Source organism: Bombina bombina, chromosome 10 (assembly GCF_027579735.1).
Source record: "Bombina bombina isolate aBomBom1 chromosome 10, aBomBom1.pri, whole genome shotgun sequence".
Taxonomy (NCBI): Eukaryota; Metazoa; Chordata; class Amphibia; order Anura; family Bombinatoridae; genus Bombina; species Bombina bombina.
The window spans coordinates 153,056,118-153,082,984 of NC_069508.1; the positions used below are offsets into that span (position 1 = coordinate 153,056,118).

Below are 26,867 nucleotides of genomic sequence, written 5' to 3' on the forward strand. Positions count from 1 at the left end.
TTGATACCCTTGAGAGACAATACTCTGAATCCACTCATTTTGAACAGAATCTGCCCAAATATCTTGAAATAATTTCAATCTGACCCCCACCAGCTGAACTGGATCGAGGGTCGCACCTTCATGCAGACTTGGGGGCTGAATTTGGTTTCTTAAAAGGCTTGGATTTATTCCAACTTGAAGATTTCCAATTGGAACCAGAGTCTTTAGGGGAAGGATTAGTTTTCTGTTCCTTTTTCTGTCGAAAAGAACGAAAACTATTAGAAGCTTTAGATGTACCCATAGATCTTTTATCCTGAGGCAAAAAACTCCCTTCCCCCAGTGATAGTTGAAATAATTGAATCCAACTGAGAATCAAATAAATTGTTACCTTGGAAAGAAAGAGATAGTAATCTAGACTTAGATACCATGTCAGCATTCCAAGATTTGAGCCATAAAGCTCTTCTAGCTAAAATAGCTAAAGACATAGATTTAACATCAATTTTGATGATATCAAAAATGGCATCACAGATAAAATGATTATCCTGTTGAAGCAAATAAACAATGCTAGATAAATCAGGTTCTGTTTCCTGTTGCGCTAGGCTATCCAACCAAAAGGTTGATGCAGCCGCAACATCAGCCATCGATATGGCAGGCCTGAGAAGATAGCCAGAATATAAATAAACTTTCCTTAGAAAAGATTCCAGTTTCCTATCTAAGGGATCTTTAAAAGAAGTACTGTCTTCCATAGGAATAGTAGTACGTTTGGCAAGAGTAGAAATAGCCCCATCAACTTTGGGGATTTTTTCCCAAAACTCTAATCTAGGCGCTGGCAAAGGGTACAACCTTTTAAACCTAGAAGAAGGAATGAATGAAGTACCAGGCTTAACACATTCCTTAGCAATCACATTAGAAATAGCATCAGGAACTGGAAAAACCTCAGGAGTAACCACAGGAGGTTTATAAACAGAATTTAAACATTTACTAGTTTTGATATCAAGAGGACTAGACTCCTCAATATCCAAAGTAACCAACACTTCTTTTAACAAGGAACAAATGTACTCAATCTTGAAAAGATATGTAGATTTGTCAGTGTCAATGTCTGAGGTAGGATCTTCTGAATCAGAGAGATCCTCATCAGAGGAGGATATTTCAGTATGTGGTCAGTCATTAGAAATGTCATCAATTATGAGAAGTTTTAAAAGACCTTTTACGTTTATTAGAAGGCGGAATAGCAGACAAAGCCTTCTGTATCGCATCAGCAATATCATTTTTCATATCAACAGGGATATCATGTACATTAGATGTTGAAGGAACAACAGAAACTGTACTAGAACTGATGGAAACGTTTTCTGCATGCAAAAGCTTATCATGACAACTGTTCCATACTACAGCTGGAGATATAATCTCAGCTAATTTACAACAGATACACTTAGCTTTGGTAGAACTGTGATCAGGCTGCAGGGTTCCAACAGTTGCTTCTGAGACAGGATCAGATTGAGACATCTTGCAAAATGTAAAAGAAAAAAAAACAACATTGAAGCAAAATTTACAATTTTCTTTATATGGCAGTTTAAGGAATGGGAAAAAATGCAAAGACAAATAATTTATTTTGTTAAAAGGTATTTAAAAAGTATTGAATGTTACAGTGCAAATAACAAAATCTTAAAATACAAAGGTATACGGATATATGTGGTTGGCCAACCTCTAAAATAGTGTTAACATTAGCGTTATTTCATCTCTAAAAACAATAGTATTACCATAAAGAAATGTGGTTTGGTAATTTAAATAGTTTTTCTGGATACGACTTTCTGATCCTCAGTATTATTATGACAATTGTTTTTGAGTAAAAATATAGGCACGTAGGGGTGGGCCGTGGACTCACCATATCCAGAAATTTATCAGGTAAGCATAAATTATGATTTCTTTCCTAAGATATGGTGAGTCCACGGAATCATCAATTACTAGTGGGAACCAATACCCAAGCTAGAGGACACAGATGATTAGGGAGGGACAAGACAGGTAATCTAAACAGAAGGCACCACTGCTTGAAAAACCTTTAAACCCCAAAAGAAGCCTCAACCGAGACAAAGTATCAAATTTGAAAAATTTGGAAAAGAATATGTAAAGAAAAACTAAGTGGCAGACTTGCAGATCTGTTCCACAAAAGCTTCATTTTGAAAATCCAAAAAGGAGACAGTCCTCGAATAATGAGCCATAACTCTCAGGAAACTGCAGCCCCGTAGTCTGTAAAGCAAACAAAGAAAACTTCTCAACCAGAAAAAAAAGAGAAGTAGCAGTAGTTTTCTAAAACAGAGAAAACAAACAAAAACAGAAGCCTGCACAACATCCAAGATGTGCACAGAAGTACCTAATTTTTTTTTTAATGAGGACACACAGAGGGAACAACAATTCCCAGACAATATTTCTACTTAGGATAAAAAAACACTTTATCCGAAAAGATAAAACGAATTACACTGCAAAGCCCAGAGTACCTAAACTCTCAGAGCAGAATGAAAAAGAAAATTCCAAGAAAAAACAAAAATCTTATGGAATGCAAAGGCTCAAACTGAGCCTGCTACAAAAACCCAAGAAGAGCAACAGACTTTAACAGGCCTGATTACTATCAGGTTCTGACAAAAGTATACATGTCTGGCACATCCGCCAGACACTTGTGTAAAAAAAAAAAAGATAACACAGAAAACTGACCCTTCAGAGAACTGACTGACAAACAGTCCTCCGGACTGACCTGGAGAAGGGCAAAACCCCTAGGAATCCTGACCCTATTTCCAAGAGAAGTCCATGGATTCACACAAATCAGGGAATTTACGCCATACCTTATGGTAAAAGAAACTAGAAACAGACTTGCGAGCCTGAATCATGATCTCAATGACCGATTTAGAAAAACCACGCTTAGACCCTGAACTAGAAGGTCCTTCCACAGGAACAACTACCAAGATGGAAAAACATAATTTATGTAAGAACTTACCTGATAAATTCATTTCTTTCATATTAGCAAGAGTCGATGAGCTAGTGACGTATGGGATATACATTCCTACCAGGAGGGGCAAAGTTTCCCAAACCTCAAAATGCCTATAAATACACCCCTCACCACACCCACAAATCAGTTTAACGCATAGCCAAGAAGTGGGGTGATAAGAAAAAAAAGTGCGAAAGCATAAAAAATAAGGAATTGGAATAATTGTGCTTTATACAAAAAAAAAATCATAACCACCACAAAAAAAGGGTGGGCCTCATGGACTCTTGCTAATATGAAAGAAATGAATTTATCAGGTAAGTTCTTACATAAATTATGTTTTCTTTCATGTAATTAGCAAGAGTCCATGAGCTAGTGACGTATGGGATAATGACTACCCAAGATGTGGATCTTCCACGCAAGAGTCACTAGAGAGGGAGGGATAAAATAAAGACAGCCAATTCCGCTGAAAATAATCCACACCCAAACTAAAGTTTAAATCAAACCTTTATCCAAACCATGCTGAAGAAACTGTAAAATTCTCGGAATTCTAAAAGAATGCCAGAAAAAATGATGAGAAAGACACCAAGAAATATAAGTCTTCCAGACTCTATAATATATCTCCCTAGATACGGATTTACGAGCCTGTAACATAGTATTAATCACAGAGTCAGAGAAACCTCTTTGACTAAGAATCAAGCGTTCAATCTCCATACCTTTAAATTTAAGGATTTGAGATCCTGATGGAAAAAAGGACCTTGCGACAGAAGGTCTGGTCTTAACGGAAGAGTCCACGGTTGGCAAGAGGCCATCCGGACAAGATCCGCATACCAAAACCTGTGAGGCCATGCTGGAGCTACCAGCAGAACAAACGAGCATTCCTTCAGAATCTTGGAGATTACTCTTGGAAGAAGAACTAGAGGCGGAAAGATATAGGCAGGATGATACTTCCAAGGAAGTGACAATGCATCCACTGCTTCCGCTTGAGGATCCCTGGATCTGGACAGATACCTGGGAAGTTTCTTGTTTAGATGAGAGGCCATCAGATCTATTTCTGGAAGTCCCCATATTTGAACAATCTGAAGAAATACCTCTGGGTGAAGAGACCATTCGCCCGGATGTAACGTTTGGCGACTGAGATAATCCGCTTCCCAATTGTCTATACCTGGGATACGAACCGCAGAAACTAGGCAGGAGCTGGATTCCGCCCATACCAGAATTCGAGATACTTCTTTCATGGCCAGAGGACTGTGAGTCCCTCCTTGATGATTGATGTATGCCACAGATGTGACATTGTCTGTCTGAAAACAAATGAACGATTCTCTCCTTAGAAGAGGCCAAGACTGAAGAGCTCTGAAAATTGCACGGAGTTCCAAAATATTGATTGGTAATCTCACCTCCTGAGATTCCCAAACCCTTGTGCTGTCAGAGACCCCCAAACAGCTCCCCAACCTGTCAGACTTGCATCTGTTGAAATTACAGTCCAGGTCGGAAGAACAAAAGAAGCCCCCTGAACTAAACGATGGTGATCTGTCCACCGCGTCAGAGAGTGTCGTACAATCGGTTTTAAAGATATTAATTGAGATATTTTTGTGTAATCCCTGCACCACTGGTTCAGCATACAGAGTTGAAGAGGTCGCATGTGAAAACGAGCAAAGGGGATCGCATCCGATGCAGCAGTCATAAGACCTAGAATTTCCATGCATAAGGCTACCGAAGGGAATGATTGTGATTGAAGATTTCGACAAGCTGAGATCAATTTTAGACGTCTCTTGTCTGTCAGAGACAGAGTCATGGACACTGAATCCATCTGGAAACCTAAAAAGGTAACCCTTGTTTGAGGAATCAATGAACTTTTCGGTAAATTGATCCTCCAACCATGATCTTGAAGAAACAACACAAGTCGATTCGTATGAGATTCTGCTAAATGTGAAGACTGAGCAAGTACCAAGATATCGTCCAAATAAGGAAATACCACAATACCCTGTTCTCTGATTACAGACAGAAGGGCACCGAGAACCTTTGTAAAAATCCTTGGAGCTGTTGCTAGGCCAAACGACAGAGCCACAAACTGGTAATGCTTGTCTAGGAAAGAGAATCTCAGAAACTGATAGTGATCTGGATGAATCGGAATATGCAGATATGCATCCTGTAAATCTATTGTGGACATATAATGCCCTTGCTGAACAAAAGGCAGAATAGTCCTTATAGTTACCATTTTGAATGTTGGTATCCTTACATAACGATTCAATATTTTTAGATCCAGAACTGGTCTGAAGGAATTCTCCTTCTTTGGTACAATGAAGAGATTTGAATAAAACCCCAGCCCCTGTTCCAGAACTGGAACTGGCATAATTACTCCAGCCAACTCTAGATCTGAAACACATTTCAGAAATGCTTGAGCCTTTGTTGGATTTACTGGGACACGGGAAAGAAAAAAATCTCTTTGCAGGAGGCCTTATCTTGAAGCCAATTCTGTACCCTTCTGAAACAATGTTTTGAATCCAAAGATTGTGAATTGAATTGATCCAAATTTGTTTGAAAAATCGTAATCTGCCCCCTACCAGCTGGGCTGGAATGAGGGCCGCACCTTCATGTGGACTTGGGAGCTGGTTTTGGTTTTCTAAAAGGTTTGGACTTATTCCAGACTGGAGATGGTTTCCAAACTGATACCGCTCCTGAGGGCGAAGGATCAGGCTTTTGTTCCTTATTGTGACGAAAGGAACGAAAACGATTATTAGACCTAAATTTACCTTTAGATTTTTTATCCTGTGGTAAAAAAGTTCCTTTCCCTCCAGTAACAGTTGAGATTATAGAATCCAACTGAGAACCAAATAATTTATTACCCTGGAAAGAAAGGGAAAGCAAAGTTGACTTAGAAGACATATCAGCATTCCAAGTTTTAAGCCATAAAGCTCTTCTAGCTAAAATAGCTAGAGACATATACCTGACATCAACTCTAATGATATCAAAGATGGCATCACAAATAAAGTTATTAGCATGTTGAAGAAGATTAACAATGCTATGAGAATTATGATCTGTTACTTGTTGCGCTAAAGTTTCTAACCAAAAAGTTGAAGCTGCAGCAACATCCGCTAAAGATATAGCAGGTCTAAGAAGATTACCTGAACATAAGTAAGCTTTTCTTAGAAAGGATTCAATCTTCCTATCTAAAGGATCCTTAAAGGAAGTACTATCTGCCGTAGGAATAGTAGTACGTTTAGCAAGAGTAGAGACAGCCCCATCAACCTTAGGGATTTTGTCCCAAAATTCTAATCTGTCAGATGGCACAGGATATAATTGCTTAAAATGTTTAGAAGGAGTAAATGAATTACCCAAATTATTCCATTCCCTGGAGAATACTTCAGAAATAGCATCAGGGACAGGAAAAACTTCTGGAATAACTACAGGAGATTTAAAAACCTTATTTAAACGTTTAGATTTAGTATCAAGAGGACCAGAATCCTCTATTTCTAATGCAATTAAGACCTCTTTAAGTAAAGAACGAATAAATTCCATTTTGAATACATATGAAGATTTATCAGCATCAACCTCTGAGACAGAATCCTCTGAACCAGAGGAACCACTATCAGAATCAGAATGATGATGTTCATTTAAAAATTCATCTGAAAAATGAGAAGTTTTAAAAGACCTTTTACGTTTACTAGAAGGGGGAATAACAGACATAGCCTTCTTAATAGATTTAGAAACAAAATCTCTTATGTTAACAGGAAAACTCTGAGTATTAGATGTTGATGGAACCACAACAGGTAATGTAACATTACTAAAGGAAATATTATCTACATTAACAAGTTTGTCATGACATTCATTACAAACAACAGCTGGAGGAACAGATACCACAAGTTTACAACAGATACACTTAACTTTGGTAGATCCAGCACCAGGCAGCGTTTTTCCAGAAGTATCTTCTGACTCAGTGTCAATCTGGGACATCTTGCAATATGTAATAGAAAAAACAACATATAAAGCAAAATTGATCAAATTCCTTAAATGACAGTTTCAGGAATGGGAAAAAATGCCAGTGAACAAGCTTCTAGCAACCAGAAGCAATAAATAATGAGACTTAAATAATGTGGACACAAAGGTGACGCCCATATTTTTTAGCGCCAAAATAGAAGCCCACATTATTTGGCGCCAAAAATGACGCCACATCCGGAACGCCGACACTTTTGGCGCAAAAAAACGTAAAAAATGACGCAACTTCCGGCGACACGTATGATGCCGGAAACAGAAAAAACTTTTTGCGCCAAAAAAGTCCGCGCCAAGAATGACGCAATAAAATGAAGCATTTTCAGCCCCCGTGAGCCTAACAGCCCACAGGAAAAAAAGTAAAATTTTAAGGTAAGAAAAAAATTGATTTATTCAAATGCATTATCCCAAATATGAAACTGACTGTCTGAAATAAGGAACGTTGAACATCCTGAGTCAAGGCAAATAAATGTTTGAATACATATATTTAGAACTTTATACAAAAGTGCCCAACCATAGCTTAGAGTGTCACAGAAAATAAGACTTACCTACCCCAGGACACTCATCTACATGTAGTAGAAAGCCAAACCAGTACTGAAACGAGAATCAGTAGAGGTAATGGTATATATAAGAGTATATCGTCGATCTGAAAAGGGAGGTAAGAGATGAATCTCTACGACAGATAACAGAGAACCTATGAAATAGACCCCGTAGAAGGAGATCATTGAATTCAAATAGGCAATACTCTCCTCACATCCCTCTGACATTCACTGCACGCTGAGAGGAAAACCGGGCTCCAACCTGCTGCGGAGCGCATATCAACGTAGAATCTAGCACAAACTTACTTCACCACCTCCATAGGAGGCAAAGTTTGTAAAACTGATTTGTGGGTGTGGTGAGGGGTGTATTTATAGGCATTTTGAGGTTTGGGAAACTTTGCCCCTCCTGGTAGGAATGTATATCCCATACGTCACTAGCTCATGGACTCTTGCTAATTACATGAAAGAAAAATACATCTCCGCTAGGTCTGAAAAAAGGATTCTGCGACTATGCAGGAACTTCTAACAATACTGATGCTCACTCCCATTTGATACGAGCAAAGGCTCGAGGAGGAGAGCCATCAGACTGAAATCCCAAGGAACCGCCAGAGTATTCAGCAGAACAGCCTGCTAATCTCTGACCCTAAAAACATAACCTGGAAACTTGGCGTACTGTTATTTCCAACTCCAGCACCCCCCATGTGAAAGTTTACCTGGAAAACACCTCCAGGCAATACCACTCCCGGGATGAAAAAAAACTAACAGCTGAGGAAGTCCACACCCAGTATACACTGAAATGTAAATAGTGGATAAACTAGAATCTGAGCGTCCTCCCACCGAACAATCCACGCCAATCATGGCAAAGGAACATCAGGGTCCTCCCAGGTGGTTAATGTAAACCACTGAGAAGAAATAGCAACCTGAAAAAACAGATATGACAACGTAGGCCAAGTCGTCAGAGCTTTGTAGATCGCTCTCCACTCCAAGATGGTGATGTGGAAAGCAAGCTCCTCCCAAGTACATAGTCACCAACCCAACAGGCTAGCGACCATGACTATTACTCAGAAAGGTCTCAGAAAGAATGCGCCTCAAGACAGATGCTCCTGAGAAACCCAAAAGACTCTGGAGAATGCGGGTAACGATCCCGCTACCTCTCGCAAGCAAAGCGAGCGCTCTACCACTAATTCCCCTCTCTGAATCACAGAGAAGAATCTCATGTCGGCAGATCTAGATCTATCCGCTAAGACAGAGCCACAAAATCGTTGGTACACTATCTGAACATGCATAACCGCAGACTCTCAGATGGATCAGACAAATGGATGATGTCCAACGAAGCAATCATCAGACCATTCCATACATCAGGCCCCTAAACGGCAAAACCGTAGAGTGCCGAAAAAAAGAGAGAAGTAAACCAATCTGGTCCCTAAGAAACTACCTCTGCAGCTGGACCAAGGGAGCTTATTTTCAGATTCACTTTCAATCGAGGAATGAAGACAGACAACAATATCTCAGAATGTGAGATTGCTTGTTGAACATAAGGCGCCTGAACCATTCTGAAGTCCAGGAATGGCACCACAGCAACTCCCTGAAACCGGATTCCTGCCAATACAGCCCCTCAGAGCCATGGCAAGGCCAAAGGGAAGAACCACAAACTGAAAGTGTGTGACAGAAAAGCAAACCTCAGGAACCTGCAAAAATATGCGTCCTCCAGGACTATGGTCACTATGAATTGACCCTACCCGGATAAAAAGGAAGAAAGGAACCACTGATTTCCAATTGAAGAATGGTACCCTGAGACAACCTGTTGAGACACTTTAGGTCTACTATAGGACAAAAATTCCCTCCTAATCAGGAACCTCAAAGAGGAATAATAAAATCCTAGGCCCTGTTCTCTTACAGGAACTGAAACTATCCCTCACAGGGAAGAGAAAACCCAAAGCACCACAAAAATGTCTCACCATTATCTGGCCTGCAGATAAAATTGAAAGTTAGAACCTGCCTCAGGCAGAGAAGGAATGACTACTACGTAGAAACCCTGATGTACTATGTCCACAGACTATCTGGGACATCTCGTATCCAACTTTGAAGACAGAGAGAATCTACCCCCCACTTGGACTAATCCCGGATTGGGGGCAAACTCATTTAATATCAGAACTACGCCCTACAGATCAGGACCAAACAAGGTCTTACCCTTGTACGGATGTACCAGAAACTTGGACTCAGAGGAAAAATCCACTGTCCAAAACGCCCCACGGGCTAGAACAGCGGAGCAAGAACAGCGAAGCCAGATATCTTGACTCCCGTCAGAAAATGCTTGAAAGCATCAAAAATAAGGAATTGGCTAGCTTAAGAGCCTTAATTCTGTACTGGATCTGCTCCAAAGGAGTCTCTAGCAAAATGGAATCGTAAAAGGCATTGCACCCATAAGATGCCACACTTGACACAGTGGCATAGCAAACATCCATGAAAATCTCAGCTTAGTCCATTGATCCTGAAAAGAACAGCTATCCCCTCTAGGAATCATATTTCTCATAGCCAGAGTAGAAATGCCCTACTACTTAAGGCACCGTGCGCCCTGATATTTAATGGAGACAGCGACAGAAAACATCTCTATAAAGACAGGAGACAGAAAAAAAGGAAACCCTGACCTCTCCCATTCCTGTGAAAAATCTCCTAGCACGGCCTGGAACAGGAACAACTTCCACAGAAGAATCCTAGTATCTATAAAGATTACTAGATTCTTAGTGTTGACAACGACATGAGTATCAAAGTCGCCCCAAATTAGCCAAAACCACCTTACCATACCTGAAGGTATTCAAGCTTAAATCTGAAGGATACTCTTCAGCATCAGAGGAAGGAATTATACTGTACGAATCTAATATATAACCCTCAGAAGCTACTAGCTACTGCACCGCATCAGACTTATGAAAGAAGCAACATTATTAGCAGAAATGGTGCAGAAACCTTACTAACTGAACATATAAATATACTCTTGCGCTTTCCCTGAAGGAAAAGACAGACAGATAAAGCTTCAGATATTGCGAAAATACCTGAGCTGCAAAATCTGCAGGCAAATACACTCCACAGGAAATAAAGAGGAACCGCAGGGCACTACATGTGATGCCATACAAAGTCTTTAGACATTTGAGGAGAAAACTCTGGCACTGCCAAAACAGCATCATCCAGGGAGACATAAGGAGTAAATTTGAATATTTTGGATAATTAATTTGAAAACATCTCAATATTAAAAATGACACTGTCACTTTAAGATTGTAGCAACACAATACCTCGGGAATGGTATGTACTGCTGCATAAAATTTGAAATAAATTATAACCAAGTGAGTAGCCTCACAAACCTTAATGGGCAAAAACTCTACTTGAAATACAAAACAACTTGCAGAAATAAACTTATGCAAAGTAGTAAAATCATTAAAAAATATTAAAATCTGTAGCGCCCTTTAAAGGCCACCAGACTATTAAAAGATACCCCCGGACCGTGTCCTCTGGTAATCTCCCCGGAAACCCAGGCTAAACGTAAATAAAAGGCACAGCTCTAATTAAAAAGCGCAACACATCTTCGGAAATAACTCCATCATGACGGAGAACCAGAAGAAAGGCGTGTCCCAGTTCAGACACATCGACCCGTTCAGAAAGAAAAAATTACGCCTATCCACCATACAGGGGGAAAAAAAAAAACATACCCCATCTAAATGGCGCGCAACTAATTCATCTGCGCGTCTCTCACTGCCTAAGAAAAATCTCAGCAATACCCGTTGATTGCATAAGAAACCTAAGCGTTTCTGAACCTCTAGGACAGTAAAATTACAAAGTGCCGCAACACCTAATAAAAACAAGAGCATTACTCGCTCCAGCTTCCCCCCCTAACATATGATGTTTAAGCTAATAGCCGGATGCCATAAGGAATAATTCTAAAAATCCTATGCCTACTGAAAATGCAAACACAAGGATTAATAGGAACAATAAACCTCCGTTTCTTGCCACATAAATCCCAAATAAAGATTTTTTTTTTATATATAAACATCATCCTGAGCAATTAACCTCCTTAGTCTCCTTAAGTCACTATAAGTGCCTGCGTCCTGCCTATGATATCCTGTCTCAGGATATATATATATATATATATATCCCAGAAAATATGCAGTATAAACTCACATGAGAAGTGCATGTTGTAACGGTATAACCCGGATATCAAGGGTTAATACCTGATGAAAGATGCCCTGAATACGGGATCAGCAACACACAAACCCAGTTAATTCCCCCAAACATGAGACCAAGCTCCATCTTGAGGGTAAAACAGAATGGTATATAAGAGTATATCGTTGATCTGAAAAGGGAGGTAGGAAATGAATCCCTACGACCGATAACAGAGAACCTCTGAAAATATTTCCCGTGAGGAAAACCATAAAATCAATAGGCAATACTCCCTTCACATCTCTCTGACAAACACTGTACTCTGAGAGGAATTGGGCTTCAGAATGCTTAGAAGCGCGTATCATAGAAGAAATCATAAAAATCAAGCACAAACTTACTTAACCACCTCCATAGGGAGGCAAGCTTTGTAAAACAGAATTGTGGTGTGGTGAGGGGTGTATTTATAGGCATTTTGAGGTTTGGGAAACTTTGTCCCTCCTGGTAGGATTGTATATCCCATACGTCACTAGCTCACAGACTCTTGCCAATTACATGAAAGAAAGGCCTATTCAAACTTTGTTCCATTTCCTTTTTCATAATATCTCTAAAGGTTGCTGAATCATCAGTGGGGGAAAAAAAATCTTACAAAGATGAGCTATAGTGGCAGCTACTTTATAAGGATTTTAAATGATTGAGCTTACTTTTTCTTCAACTTGGAAAACTGTATCATACGAATTTCCTTTATAGAATCAGAAATAGGAGATTCATTTGTAACAAAAGTTATTTCTCAACTACGTGTGACTAGTTTGGTTAAATATTAATCTAGAGTCTCCTAAATAAACTAAAAGATGCAGCATTGAAAAACCAGGATAAATACATACTGCCTCCTGAGCCCAGATCAAGTAACTTACATACCCAACAAGATCCAGAAGCCTCATGACTTCTTAGCCAGCATGCCAAGTCATGATGGGGAGAAAAGAGGCACTTTACTCCTGTCCTCCTGTAATGGACATTCACTAAGAATGACAAGGTCAGTAATGGGAGCCACTTTCAAAGTGGTAAAAGCAAGAGAAGCCACAAATGTAGTTTTAAATGCAGGAAAACAAACGTGTACTGCCTGTTTGGCTTTGCGTATGTACAAGAGTATACATGTTACGTACACACACATCAGTTTTGTTAGAAACACACACATACTTATTCACAATCTATAGGTAAAGATATCTGCAGGATAAAACTAAGGGCAGATTCTGTTGTAGTTTTCAAGTTTATTAACATTTTTATAATTGGGATTCTTTCAAATGAGTAGCGTGATATGCTTTTAATATAGGGTAAACCGTTGCTGTTGGAGAGTAAGTGCTGAGGTCCATAGATCTCACTATCACTGAAGTGAATAGCAGCACAGAAGAAAATATATAAATTATTTTTTTCCACAGCAAAAATTCTTAATGAGTGGGGGGAGGGGATCTGATCACATAACACTTTCTTCCACCCTCTAAATATAATCAATTAATCTTTGCACTAATTTTTCTTTTTTGTACACTGCTCTTTCTTCCGTGTGGAAAGACTTCATTGGGTCCCGCGAGCTAGAGTGTATTTTAATTTTACCATCATTAAGAAAATGTTATGATTTATGTGGCTGCTGTCAGACTAATATCTTTAAAATTTAGCTGGGTACAGTGATTCATCTTAAAGACTGATGAAGGTTGATTGCGCTCTATGCAAAATGTATTAAAAGTAAATGAGGAGTCTATTACTCACATAGCAATGATAATCTGTTAGGTAAGCTCCGTTAACTAAACACATTTAAACGTGTTGTCACAGGGGGTGACCACAATGCCCAGGCAGAAGGGATATAGCTAGAGAAAATTATTTAACCCTTTAGGACTTGGAACAGGAACCTCAAGAACTGAACTTATGTGCAAAAAAAAGAAATAACTTCTGCTCACTTTGCTTGTTTAACAAGGGTAACAAATATGTGTCTACAGACCGCATTGTTCAGTATTTGCCTGCTGCACACAGTTATATATACTGTACGTATAGTTTAAGGAGCAGATTACAAGAGATTTGCCAGTCCTAGCTTAAAGGAATAGTCTAGTCAAAATTAAACTTTTATGATTCAGATAGAGCATGCAATTTTAAGCAACTTTCTAATTTATTCCTATTATTTTTTTTGTTCTCTTTGTATCTTTATTTGAATTAGCTGGAATGTAAGCTTAGCAACCGGACCATTTTTGGTTCAGACGCTGGGTAGCGCTTGCTGATTGGTGGCTACACCAATCAGCAAGCACTACCCATGTGCTGAACCAAAAATGGGACGGCTCCAAAAGCTTATATACCAAGAGAACTAGGAAAAACTGATAATAGGAGTAAATTAGAAAGATGCTTAAAATTGCCTGCTCTACCTGAATCATGAAAGTTTCATTTTGCTTAGAATATTCCTTTAAAGTGAATAACTTCTTTAAATGTTTTCTATAGTTGCTAAATTCTATAAAATAACATTTATATATAAAACGACAGACTATAGTTATTGCATTTAAATGACAGTCTAAAATAATACCAAAGTCACAGAAGCCGGATTGTAAGACAGACTATATCACAAATCTATTCAAAGTTATGAGAAATTGTCTCTTCATTCAAAGGTTTTAAGAAAGAGCAGTTATTTTACTTAAGGAGATGTAACAGATTGCCTGGTACTGTATTGTATAGCTGCACCTACGCAGGGTGGGTCACATGAGGAAGTCAGGAAGATGAGGTGTCATGTGCCTCTGTTTCACTGCTAATGCACATATACAGATAATTATTTCTGCAAAAACACAGTCAGATACTCAGCGACCAATGGTAAAGCTCACACATATATACCCGGCCTATGTTGCCTCACATTTCTTTTGATCTTAAAACTCTTTAGACAAAATGAATTCTGTAACTGCAAATGTCATTAAATATTTTGTTCTTTAAATCACTTGATGAACCCCTGGATACATACAAAATCAACAGACTGCATTTCTGCACAAAATATAGAACTTTCCATCTCTTCTATAGAGACAATTGCTCCTGGGACCTTTATGTCTACACCCAGAGGAGAGCTTGGATATCTCTAATGGATCTCGACTACCAAACACAAAGCTTGCCTAGCTGTCCTGCGTTCTGTATAGCTTATTTCCCAATACTCAGTTTGTTGTGGGAGATAAAAAACTTAAATGGGACAGCTTTGGGAAAAGGTGCCAATCTAAGCCGCCACTATAAAATTGCACCATTCGCTACATTTCACATATAGTCAAATAATCTCCATATGGTGAAATTCAGAGCCACTTCTAGAACTGCCAATGCTGCTTCAATATATTTAAATATGTTAATATTCCAGCTCTGACTTCACCCCGTTGGGTCTAATAGGGAAACTTAATTTCTCAGTGATGAGTGCCCTAGGACCCTGGCACTGTTTGCATCTGCCCTCTCATGCAAGTATGGTTGATAATACGGTGCAGAAAAAAAATGTATGAAGGGAAGCAGAACTGTAGGCAGTTTGCAGGGGACTAATCCAGAATAAAAGACCATATTGCAGAAGACTGTGCAGTACCAAGCATGGTGCACTGAGAGGGCAAAAAGAACAGCGCTGCGTCTCACAGTATCTCCCTACAATATGAAGCAACTACAGATGCTGGCAGGTAGGGGAGAGCTTTATCTAGGGCTAGGAGCCCCACAGATTGCTGGCAACCTTCAGCAAGCCATGAGTCATATACTGTACCTGAAACCGCAACAGTGTGACAATATACACTGTTTCACAACATTAAAGGGACATTATACACTCATTTTTTCTTTGCATAAATGTTTTGTAGATGATCTATTTATATAGCCCATAAAGATTTTTTTTTAAATAAATGTATAGTTTTGCTTAATTTTAAATAACATTGCTCTGATTTTCAGACTCCTAACCAAGCCCCAAAGTTTTATGTGAATACGGTCAGCTACCTTCTCCAGCTTGCTCCCGCTTGTGTAAAGGGTCTTTTCATATGCAAAAGGGGGGAGGGTCTTATTTGCCACTTGCAGTGGGCTTTCCAGCTACCTTTTCAACAGAGCCAAACTGACAGCTTCTAAGTAATTTTTTAAACAGTTTTATACTGGATTTTTATATCAGTATCTGTGCATCTTATTCTTTATAGTAGTGTCTATTACATGCAGTTATATGAAAATGAGTGTATACTGTCCCTTTAATAACTCCTCTCTTTTTATTCCTACATTTTTCCCATCATTAAATTTCAAGAAATTTTCGGATTTATATTTTCTAACATTTCTATGAATTTGTGCAATAAGCTGTCCACGGCTGACATTTATATTTTTGACTACCGGCTTTGAAAACTAGGAACCAGCAGAAAATCTGTGCTCAGTTGAAGCTGCTCAAGCACAGAACCGGTTTAGTGTACGCCTGTCTAAGTTACATGTCTACGATGCCAAATATCTGTGTTAATTGTTGGGGGTTTCCCCCCGTAAGAGAACTCTTGTATGTCTCTGTAGACTTCTTAATTGACCCAAGTCAGCAGCAGTGATGATGAGACCTGCAGAATCTGCCCTTTCATTGCACTTTTAAGATGTTCTTGTCCTGTGCCTGTAACTTGGCCATGTAAATTGATTAGGTGCCAACCTCCTTTGTTTTTTTAAGGTTAATATGTTTTGGACGCTTTCCAACTCTTGACATCTTTTCCCCCTTCAGTCCCCTGGAGGAGCCTAACTCACACGTATAATTACACAGACGTCTCTCTTGATTTAGGGACTATAGCTCCGTTGGTCTTGCAATAAACAACTGCTTAAACTGCGTGAACTGTGCACACAACGGGAGAAATATAAATAAGGGCAGGATGCAACCTTTGCAATCTGATGTTCTGAATTTATTGCTTTGTTATAGAAAGTCTTGTCTTGTCATTCAAGGAAAAATGTATCTGCACAACACAATGATACAGTAACCTACGCGGCTTTCTCACAGGACTCTGCTCTCACTAATTTTTATATTAAAAGAGACACAGAGGTATTTTTTTTTTCCATCCTAGCATATTACAGTTTTTTTTTGTAAAAGCCACGTTCCTCTGCTTGTGAGGCGTGTCACTGCCCACCTATAACCGAGTGCGAGTTCTGCTCATCGGTCAGTGAGCAAAATCAGTCCATGAGACACAGTGCCATTTCCGGTTTGCTTCAAAATCACAATAAACAGCTTAAACATGAATATTTGGTAGAACCCTTTCATACACGATAGAAATGCTTACCTTGCCAACATCTCTTTTATCCAACAGCTACCTTATAAATAGATTATTTAATAGATAAGTGCTTGAACCCACTAATTATATTACAAAAAGCAATACAGAGAATTAGGTGTTTTCACCAGTGCATGGAAGTGACTACAAGTTGCATGCTAGTGCATCACCATCTAGATTACAACTCGCGCCCAGCAAACACAGGTAGCCTAATGTCCACTATATGGAGTGTACGCTACATTTACTGGGCATAGCCACATATGAACAAATATATTTATCTTTAACGTAAATGCCTAAAAAAATAGCTGTTGCTATGACAATGCTCCTGACAACCAACCAAACTGTATTGGGAAGGTTTTCCGCATCTTACCAGCTAAGAAGATATTTGCTGGGGTAGCACCATATATGCGCCGCTAATGGCTTCTGAAAAGGATAAGTAATGCTGGTTTAAAGTGTCAGGGCAAGAGGGGAAGAGAAATGTAAAATATAATAAAGAGTTAGTAGGAGGAGGTGGGTTAAGACAGAAATAAATAATGTTGCCTATTGGTCATAAGGTTTGTTAACTTATTTCTCCTTAAAGGGACAGTCTAGTAAAAAATAAACTTTCACGATTCAGATAACTTTCCAATTAGCTTTTATCATCAATTTTGCTTTGTTCTCTTGGTATTCTTAGTTGAAAGCCAAACCTAGGTAGGCTCATATGCTAATTTCTTAGCCTTTGAAGGCCGCCTCTTATCTGAATACATTTTGATATATATCTTTTACAGCTAGAGGGTGTTAGTTCATGTGCTCCACATAGCTAACATTGTGCTCAAGCCCGTGGAGTTACCTAAGAGCCAGCACTGATTGCCTAAAATAAAAGTCTGTCAAAGAACTGAAATAAGGGGGCAGAGTCTGCAGAGGCTTAGATACAAGCTAATCACAGAGATAAATATTGTTGGTTATGCAAAACTGGGGAATGGGTAATGAAGGGATTATCTATCTGTTTAAATAAAAAATATTCTGGTGTTGACTGTCCCTTTAAATATGAGCTTGACACCAGACTGTCAAGGTGAGGCTGGCAGAGTGTCATCAGCATTGGATTCACATCATGTAAACATTTTAATATAGCATTAAACACATGTGACAAAGAAAAGTGCAGAGAAGGCCGAGGGCCGCTCACAATGCGTTTACAACCTGTCCCAAGTTTTCAGACTTTTGATAACAGGTTTTGAGGCTAATAAGGAAGTGCAGATGACTATCAGTTTATCTCTCACTGGTGCTCACAAAGGGATCAATAGAAAACAGATAAATTATTTATCGCACAAAGTAATTACATTTATCACGCCAATATAAATCTAAGATTTTTTATAAAGCAAAAGACAAAGCAGTGCCGGAAAAGAAACAATATTGATTTAAAAGATATAAACGCCATGTTAGAAGGTGATGAGTTGAAATCTTCAGAAGGAAACAAAATAGAAGCCCCAGGTAATTTCACGTAAAGCGTGCGCCTACACAAGGTTCATCCATTTTATGTAACCCACAGGGTATTAGTTATCTGCATGAAGGTCATCTCAGACCAAGATGTTTAATGACAAACTCCTATAAGAAATGGAGCAGCTAAACAGCAATGTATAATAAACAATAGGAAAACTAGCGCATTATGTGTGTGCGTGTTAGTAACGGTCCTAGTGCCCACCGCTAAAATGCATGTGAAATGGTGAAGATCAAATGAAAACTGTGTATTGTATATAACCATCAAGTGCAAGAACCCCAGTAAGCAAAACAAGGAGCAAGGCACAGAGGGCGGCAAAACTGATCTTCGTTAGATTCCACACAGAGTGCCCATGCAGCCAAGGGCACAAAGTGACATGTACAGTACAAAGTAGGGAACCTGATAATAAAACGCAAGTAAACCCTGAGGCAGTAGTGTAGGAGCTGGAGGAGAATAAAACAGACAACAAGCTAAAGACCTTACACAGCGCTATGAGCACAGAGATGACCACTGTAGGTAAGGTGCCCTGGGGTAACGCTAGATGCCTATCACTGCACCTCTCACTGTGTCACAAAACTCTGCACAATTCCTATCCGGTGGATCACTGCATACAGAATTACTACACAACCTGACATCCACTCCCCAGTACAGAGCTATCATAGCGCATGTGTGTCAGATAATCTCAGCCCTCAGTCCGTCACAGACCTAGTAAATTACATCTGTGTTCCTTGTCCGTCCTATTTCATTAGAACAGAGTTATTGTTCTGCAGCTTAGCTGGACTCCTGGATTAACTGCTCATCCGCTGCACACAAATCGTGCACTAAATCTAGCACTTAGTCAGGACTGGTGTGCCAACAGTAACTTGTAGTGCTGAAATGTCTGCAATGTAACAATCATTCTACTACTACATAATGCACAATTGTATGTTGCCATCACATGTGCATGTTACCTCACTGCTTGCCTGTACATTATCATATCCGCACATTACCTCAGTGCACGCCTGTACGTTATCATACCTGCACGTTACCTCACTGAACATTACCCTACTGCACGCCGGTACATTATCATACCTGCACGTTACCTCAGTGCACGCCTGTACATTATCATACCTGCACAAATGTACGTTATTATACCTGCACATCACCTCACTGGACACCTGTATGTTACCTCACTACACGCCTGTACGTTATCATACCTGCACGTTATCTCACTGCACGCCTGACGTTATCATACCTGCAAATTATCATACCTGCATGTTATCATATCTGCATGTTATCTTACTGAACACCTGTACGTTGTCATACATGCACATTACCTCACTGCACACATGTACGTTATACCTGCATATTACCTCACTGCACGCCTATACGTTATTATACCTGCACAATACCTCACTGCACAGATGTACGTTATCATACCTGCACATTACCTCACTGCACGCTTGTACGTTATCATACCTGCACGTTACCTCACTGCATGCCTGAACGTTATCATGCCTGCACATTATCATACCTGCACGTTACCTCACTGCACGCCTGTACGTTATCATACCTGCACATTACCTCACTGCACGCTTGTACGTTATCATACCTGCATGTTATCTTACTGAACACCTGTACGTCGTCATACCTGCACGTTACCTTACTGAACCACCTGTACGTCGTCATACCTGCACATTACCTCACTGCACAGATGTACGTTATACCTGCATATTACCTCACTGCACGCCTATAGGTTATTATACCTGCACATTACCTCACTGCACAGACGTACATTATAATACCTGCACATCACCTCACTGGAAACCTGTATGTTACCTCACTGCACACATGTAAGTTATCATACCTGCACATTACCTTACTGCACCGCCTGTACATTATTATACCTGCACATTACCTCACTGCACACATGTACGTTATTATAGCTGCACATTACCTCAGTGCACGCCTGTACGTTATCTCACTGCATACCTGCACGTTACCTCACTGCACGCTACCTCACTGCACGCCTGTACCTTATCATAGCTGCACGTTACCTCACTGCACGCCTGTACAATATCATACCTACATGTTACCTCAGTGCACGCCTGTACATCATACCTGCACGTATCCTCACTGCACACCTGTACAATATCATACCTACATGTTACCTCAGTGCACGCCTGTACATCATACCTGCACGTATCCTCACTGCACACCTGTACAATATCATACCTACACGTTACCTCACTGCACACGCATGTACATTATCATACCTGCAAGTTACCTCACTGCCCGCCTGTACGTTATCATACCGGCACGTTACCTCAATGCACGCCTGTACGTTATCATACCTGCACCGTTACCTCACTGCACGCCTGTACATTATCCTACCTGCACGTTACCTCACTGCACGCCTGTACATTATCATACCTGCAGGTTACCTCACTGCACGCCTGTACATTATCATACCTGCAGGTTACCTCACTGAACACCTGCACGTTACCTTACTGAACACCTGTACATCGCCATACCTGCACGTTACCTCACTGCACACCTGTACGTTATCATACCTGCACGTTGCCTCACTGCACGCCTGTACGTTATCATACCTGCACGTTACCTCACTGAACACCTGTACGTCATCATACCTGCACGTTACCTTACTGAACCACCTGTACGTCATCATACCTGCACGTTACCTTACTGAACCTCCTGTACGTCATCATACCTGCACGTCATCATACCTGCACACATGTACGTTATACCTGCATATTACCTCACAGCATGCCTATACGTTATTATACCTGCACAATACCTCACTGCACAGATGTACGTTATCATACCTGCACATCACCTCACTGGACACCTGTATGTTATCTCACTACACGCCTGTACGTTATCATACCTACACGTTACCTCACTGCACACCTGTACATTATTATACCTGCACGTTACCTCACTGCACGCCTGAACGTTATCATACCTGCACGCCTGTACGTTATCATACCTGCATGTTACCTCACTGCACGCCTGTACGTTATCATACCTGCACGTCACCTCACTGCACGCCTGTATGTTATCATACCTGCATGTTACCTCACTGCACACCTGTACGTCGTCATACCTGCACATTACCTCACTGCACACATGTACGTTATACCTGCGTATTACCTCACTGCACACTTGTACGTTATAAAACCTGCACATGACCTCACGGCACACCTGCATGTTACCTCACTGCACACATGTACGTTATACCGCAACATTACCTCACTGCACACCTGTACATTATTATACCTGCATATTTCCTCACTGCACACATGTAGGTTATCATACTTACACATTACCTCACTGTACGCCTGTATGTTACCTCACTGTACATGCATGTTATTATACATGCACATTACCTCACTGCACACATGTACGTTATCATACCTGCACATTACCTTAATGCACTCCTGTATGTTATTATAACTGCACATTACCTCACTGAACACCTGTATGTTACCCACTGGACACTAGTACTTTATACCTACACATTACCTCACTGCACACATGCACATTGTCCTACCTGCACATTACCTCACTGCACACATGCACATTGTCCTACCTGCACATTACCTCACTGCATGCCTGCACATTACCTCACTGCACACATGCACATTGTCCTACCTGCACATTACCTCACTGGACGCCTGCATGTTATCACACCTGCACATTACCTCACTGGACGCCTGCATGTTATCACACCTGCACGATACCTCACTGTACGCCTGTATGTTATCACACCTGCACATTACCTCACTGTACTCCTGTATGTTATCACACCTGCACATTACCTCACTGTACGCCTGTATGTTATCACACCTGCACATTACCTCACTGCACACCTGTATGTTATCACACCTGCACATTACCTCACTGTACTCCTGTATGTTATCATACCTGCACATTACCTCACTGCACACCTGTATGTTATCACACCTGCATGTTACCTCGCTGTACGCCTGTATGTTATCACACCTGCACATTACCTCACTGCACACCTGTATGTTATCACACCAGCACGTTACCTCACTGCACACCTGTATGTTATCACACCTGCACATTACCTCACTGTACCCCTGTATGCTATCACACCTGGACATTACCTCACTGCACACCTGTATGTTATCACACCTGCACATTACCTCACTGGACGCCTGTATGCTATCACACCTGGACATTACCTCACTGCACACCTGTATGTTATCACACCTGCACATTACCTCACTGTACGCCTGTATGTTATCACACCTGCACATTACCTCACTGTACGCCTGTATGTTATCACACCTGCACATTACCTCACTGGATGCCTGTATGTTATCACACCTGCACATTACCTCACTGCACACCTGTATGTTATCACACCTGCACGTTACCTCACTGCACACCTGTACGTTATGCCTGCACGTCACCTCACTGCATGCCTGTATGTTATCACTCCTGCACGTTACCTCATTGTACGCCTGTATGTTATCACACCTGCAAATTACCTCACTGAAGAGTGAACGTTATCATACCTGCACATTACCTCACTGCACGCCTGTACGTTATGCCTGCACGTCACCTCACTGCATGCCTGTATGTTATCACTCCTGCACGTTACCTCATTGTACGCCTGTATGTTATCACACCTGCAAATTACCTCACTGGACGCCTGTATGTTATCACACCTGCACATTACCTCACTGGACGCCTGCATGTTATCACACCTGCACGATACCTCACTGTACGCCTGTATGTTATCACACCTGCACGATACCTCACTGTACGCCTGTATGTTATCACACCTGCACATTACCTCACTGAAGCGTGCACGTTATCATACCTGCACATTACCTCACTGGACGCCTGCATGTTATCACACCTGCACGATACCTCACTGTACGCCTGTATGTTATCACACCTGCACGATACCTCACTGTACGCCTGTATGTTATCACACCTGCACATTACCTCACTGAAGCGTGCACGTTATCATACCTGCACATTACCTCACTGCACGCCTGTACGTTATGCCTGCACGTCACCTCACTGCATGCCTGTATGTTATCACTCCTGCACGTTACCTCATTGTACGCCTGTATGTTATCACACCTGCAAATTACCTCACTGGACGCCTGTATGTTATCACACCTGCACATTACCTCACTGGACGCCTGCATGTTATCACACCTGCACGATACCTCACTGTACGCCTGTATGTTATCACACCTGCACATTACCTCACTGTACTCCTGTATGTTATCACACCTGCACATTACCTCACTGAAGCGTGCACGTTATCATACCTGCACATTACCTCACTGGACGCCTGTATGTTATCACACCTGCACATTACCTCACTGGACGCCTGCATGTTATCACACCTGCACGATACCTCACTGTACGCCTGTATGTTATCACACCTGCACGATACCTCACTGTACGCCTGTATGTTATCACACCTGCACATTACCTCACTGAAGCGTGCACGTTATCATACCTGCACATTACCTCACTGCACGCCTGTACGTTATGCCTGCACGTCACCTCACTGCATGCCTGTATGTTATCACTCCTGCACGTTACCTCATTGTACGCCTGTATGTTATCACACCTGCAAATTACCTCACTGGACGCCTGTATGTTATCACACCTGCACATTACCTCACTGGACGCCTGCATGTTATCACACCTGCACGATACCTCACTGTACGCCTGTATGTTATCACACCTGCACATTACCTCACTGTACTCCTGTATGTTATCACACCTGCACATTACCTCACTGCACACCTGTATGTTATCACACCTGCACGTTACCTCACTGCACACCTGTATGTTATCACACCTGCACATTACCTCACTGCACACCTGTATGTTATCACACCTGCACATTACCTCACTGCACACCTGTATGTTATCACACCTGCACATTACCTCACTGCACACCTGTATGTTATCACACCAGCACGTTACCTCACTGCACACCTGTATGCTATCACACCTGGACATTACCTCACTGCACACCTGTATGTTATCACACCTGCACATTACCTCACTGGATGCCTGTATGTTATCACACCTGGACATTACCTCACTGCACACCTGTATGTTATCACACCTGCACGTTACCTCACTGCACACCTGTATGTTGTCACACCTGCACATTACCTCACTGGATGCCTGTATGTTATCACACCTGCACGTTACCTCATTGTACGCCTGTATGTTATCACACCTGCACGTTACCTCACTGGATGCCTGTATGTTGTCACACCTGCACGTTACCTCACTGTATGCCTGTATGTTATCACACCTGGACGTTACCTCACTGCACACCTGTATGTTATCACACCTGCACGTTACCTCATTGTACGCCTGTATGTTGTCACACCTGCACGTTACCTCACTGGATGCCTGTATGTTGTCACACCTGCACGTTACCTCACTGTATGCCTGTATGTTATCACACCTGCACATTACCTCACTGGACGCCTGTATGTTATCACACCTGAAAGTTACCTCACTGTGCACCTGAATGTTATAATTAATTGGCATAAGGGATCACATGAAAAAAAGCACACACATGAAAGTAAGCACTCCTATTCATTCTGATTGGGTGACAAAGGGATTATCTATCTTTTTAAATAATACAAATTCTGGTGTAGACTGCTCCTTTAAGATTGAAGGTTGGCGCAGAAGGTGCCTGACAGTGCCCAAGGTAACCGGCATTGGAGACACTCACAGGACCTGTTTTATGTAATGTGAGCAAATAATAGTCCCACAAAGTTGCGTCTTTAAAGAGGGAATTTTTTTCCTACTGGGTTGTGCCACTGAGACAGCCACTAAACACACTGACTGCAGGGTCGAACTGTACAAGCTAGTGGTCTTATTAGACTTTATGTGAAAGGGAAAGACAGAAACATATAAATCATGGAACAAAAAAACAAAAACAGGTGAATGAATCACTAACGCCACTTACCCTCTGGCTGCGCAATGTGACACCTGCAGATCTGAAGTCTGGGAACCGGATTCCAGCAGTTTCTGGTACCATCTTAAAAAGAAACAGGAAAAAAAAATGTCTTTCATAAACAAATCCTGACTTAAGGAACTAATTGTGCTCCATATTCCTTAATTGGTACAGTATGGGTTATAAAAGTTGTTACTAAACGTGTTGTGCTGCACAATACAAATTAGCAACTAGCAGTTTATGCAGATTTTAGATAGTTTCATTCATCAGCTGTAATAAAGTTGGGCTATAACTAACATGTTAATATAAATAAAAGTTTGATCTCCCCGCGCTCTGCTGTCAACTTCAAAAATAAAAATTTTCTATGAGCTAAAGCTTTGAATTGTTGTCCAATTAGCGCTATAGCTACAACAACAGTGCCATATGGAAAGGGAGCTGATTGGAGAACAATTCAAACTGTTAGATCTCCGAAAAATGTACTTTTGAAGTGGGAGGCGGAGTGCTGGGAATTTGAATTTTATATCTCTAATAAAAAGTTATAGCACATCTTTGTTACAATTGATGAATTAAACTCCATCTAAAATATCACTAACATTCCAGATCTGTTTTTAAAAAGTGGAGAGTTTACCTTCACTTATTTAGCTCTCAGCAGCAAGGAAAATGAAATGCATCTAAACACTGCTATGACTACGCACACATGCAGACCCCCTTTATCCATAGCATGAGCACACACTGGATTACACAGCTCTAACACTGGCACATATACTGTGTAGGGTCTTAAGAGCAGGAGTAACCCCACAATGCTCAAAGACTGCGGAACGTTCTAGTCTGAAAAAGCCCTTGAGCAGAAAATAGTAACTTAGCAATCAGAGATCTATTGAGCAACCATCAGACAGCTGGAAATGGCGCTGAGGAGGGGCACTGTCCTTGCTATTGATTCAGTGTTTCCTGATTACCCCCAGAGCGTAAACAGATTGAAGCCAGGGGAACCTTTGCATGCAGCCGGCACCAGAGCCAGCTGACACTTGCCAATGATTTTACGCCAGTACTCATCAGCAGCAGCCGCGGCCTGCAGACACCAGAGAGGTGCTAATTCCACTTATTTGCAAAACAAATATAGGAGGAAACACGCAATTACTGAATAGGGAGGAACAGACAAACAGCTTGTATAGCTAAGACACAGCCAGCAGAATGTTGTATCACGATACACCGCACAAGTAAAGTATGTCAGTGTAGTGAGAGCAGGACTGTGTATCTGAGAGTCTAACTCATTGAGTATGGCTCAGTATATATATATATATATATATATATAAATAATATAGATATATATATATATATATATATATATATATATATATATATATATATATATATATATATATTACATAAACATACATACACACACACACACACATAAAACAAAGGACCAAGTAGTGTCCTGAGAACTTAAAATATATATATATATATATATATATATACATATATATTATATCAAATTATGCTTACCTGATAATTTTCTTTTCTTCTGACAGAAAGAGTC

At 40.7% G+C, this 26,867-nt stretch overlaps 1 protein-coding gene across 1 annotated transcript in view; it reads right to left on the bottom strand.

Moving 5' to 3' along the window:
• Window positions 1–26,867, bottom strand: part of DMAP1 (DNA methyltransferase 1 associated protein 1) — a 258,949-nt gene that overhangs the window by 101,019 nt on the left and 131,063 nt on the right. The window contains exon 8 of the mRNA XM_053693398.1: window positions 25,340–25,411. Coding sequence (XP_053549373.1) covers window positions 25,340–25,411 — 72 coding nt within the window. The remainder of the gene's footprint in view (window positions 1–25,339; window positions 25,412–26,867) is intronic.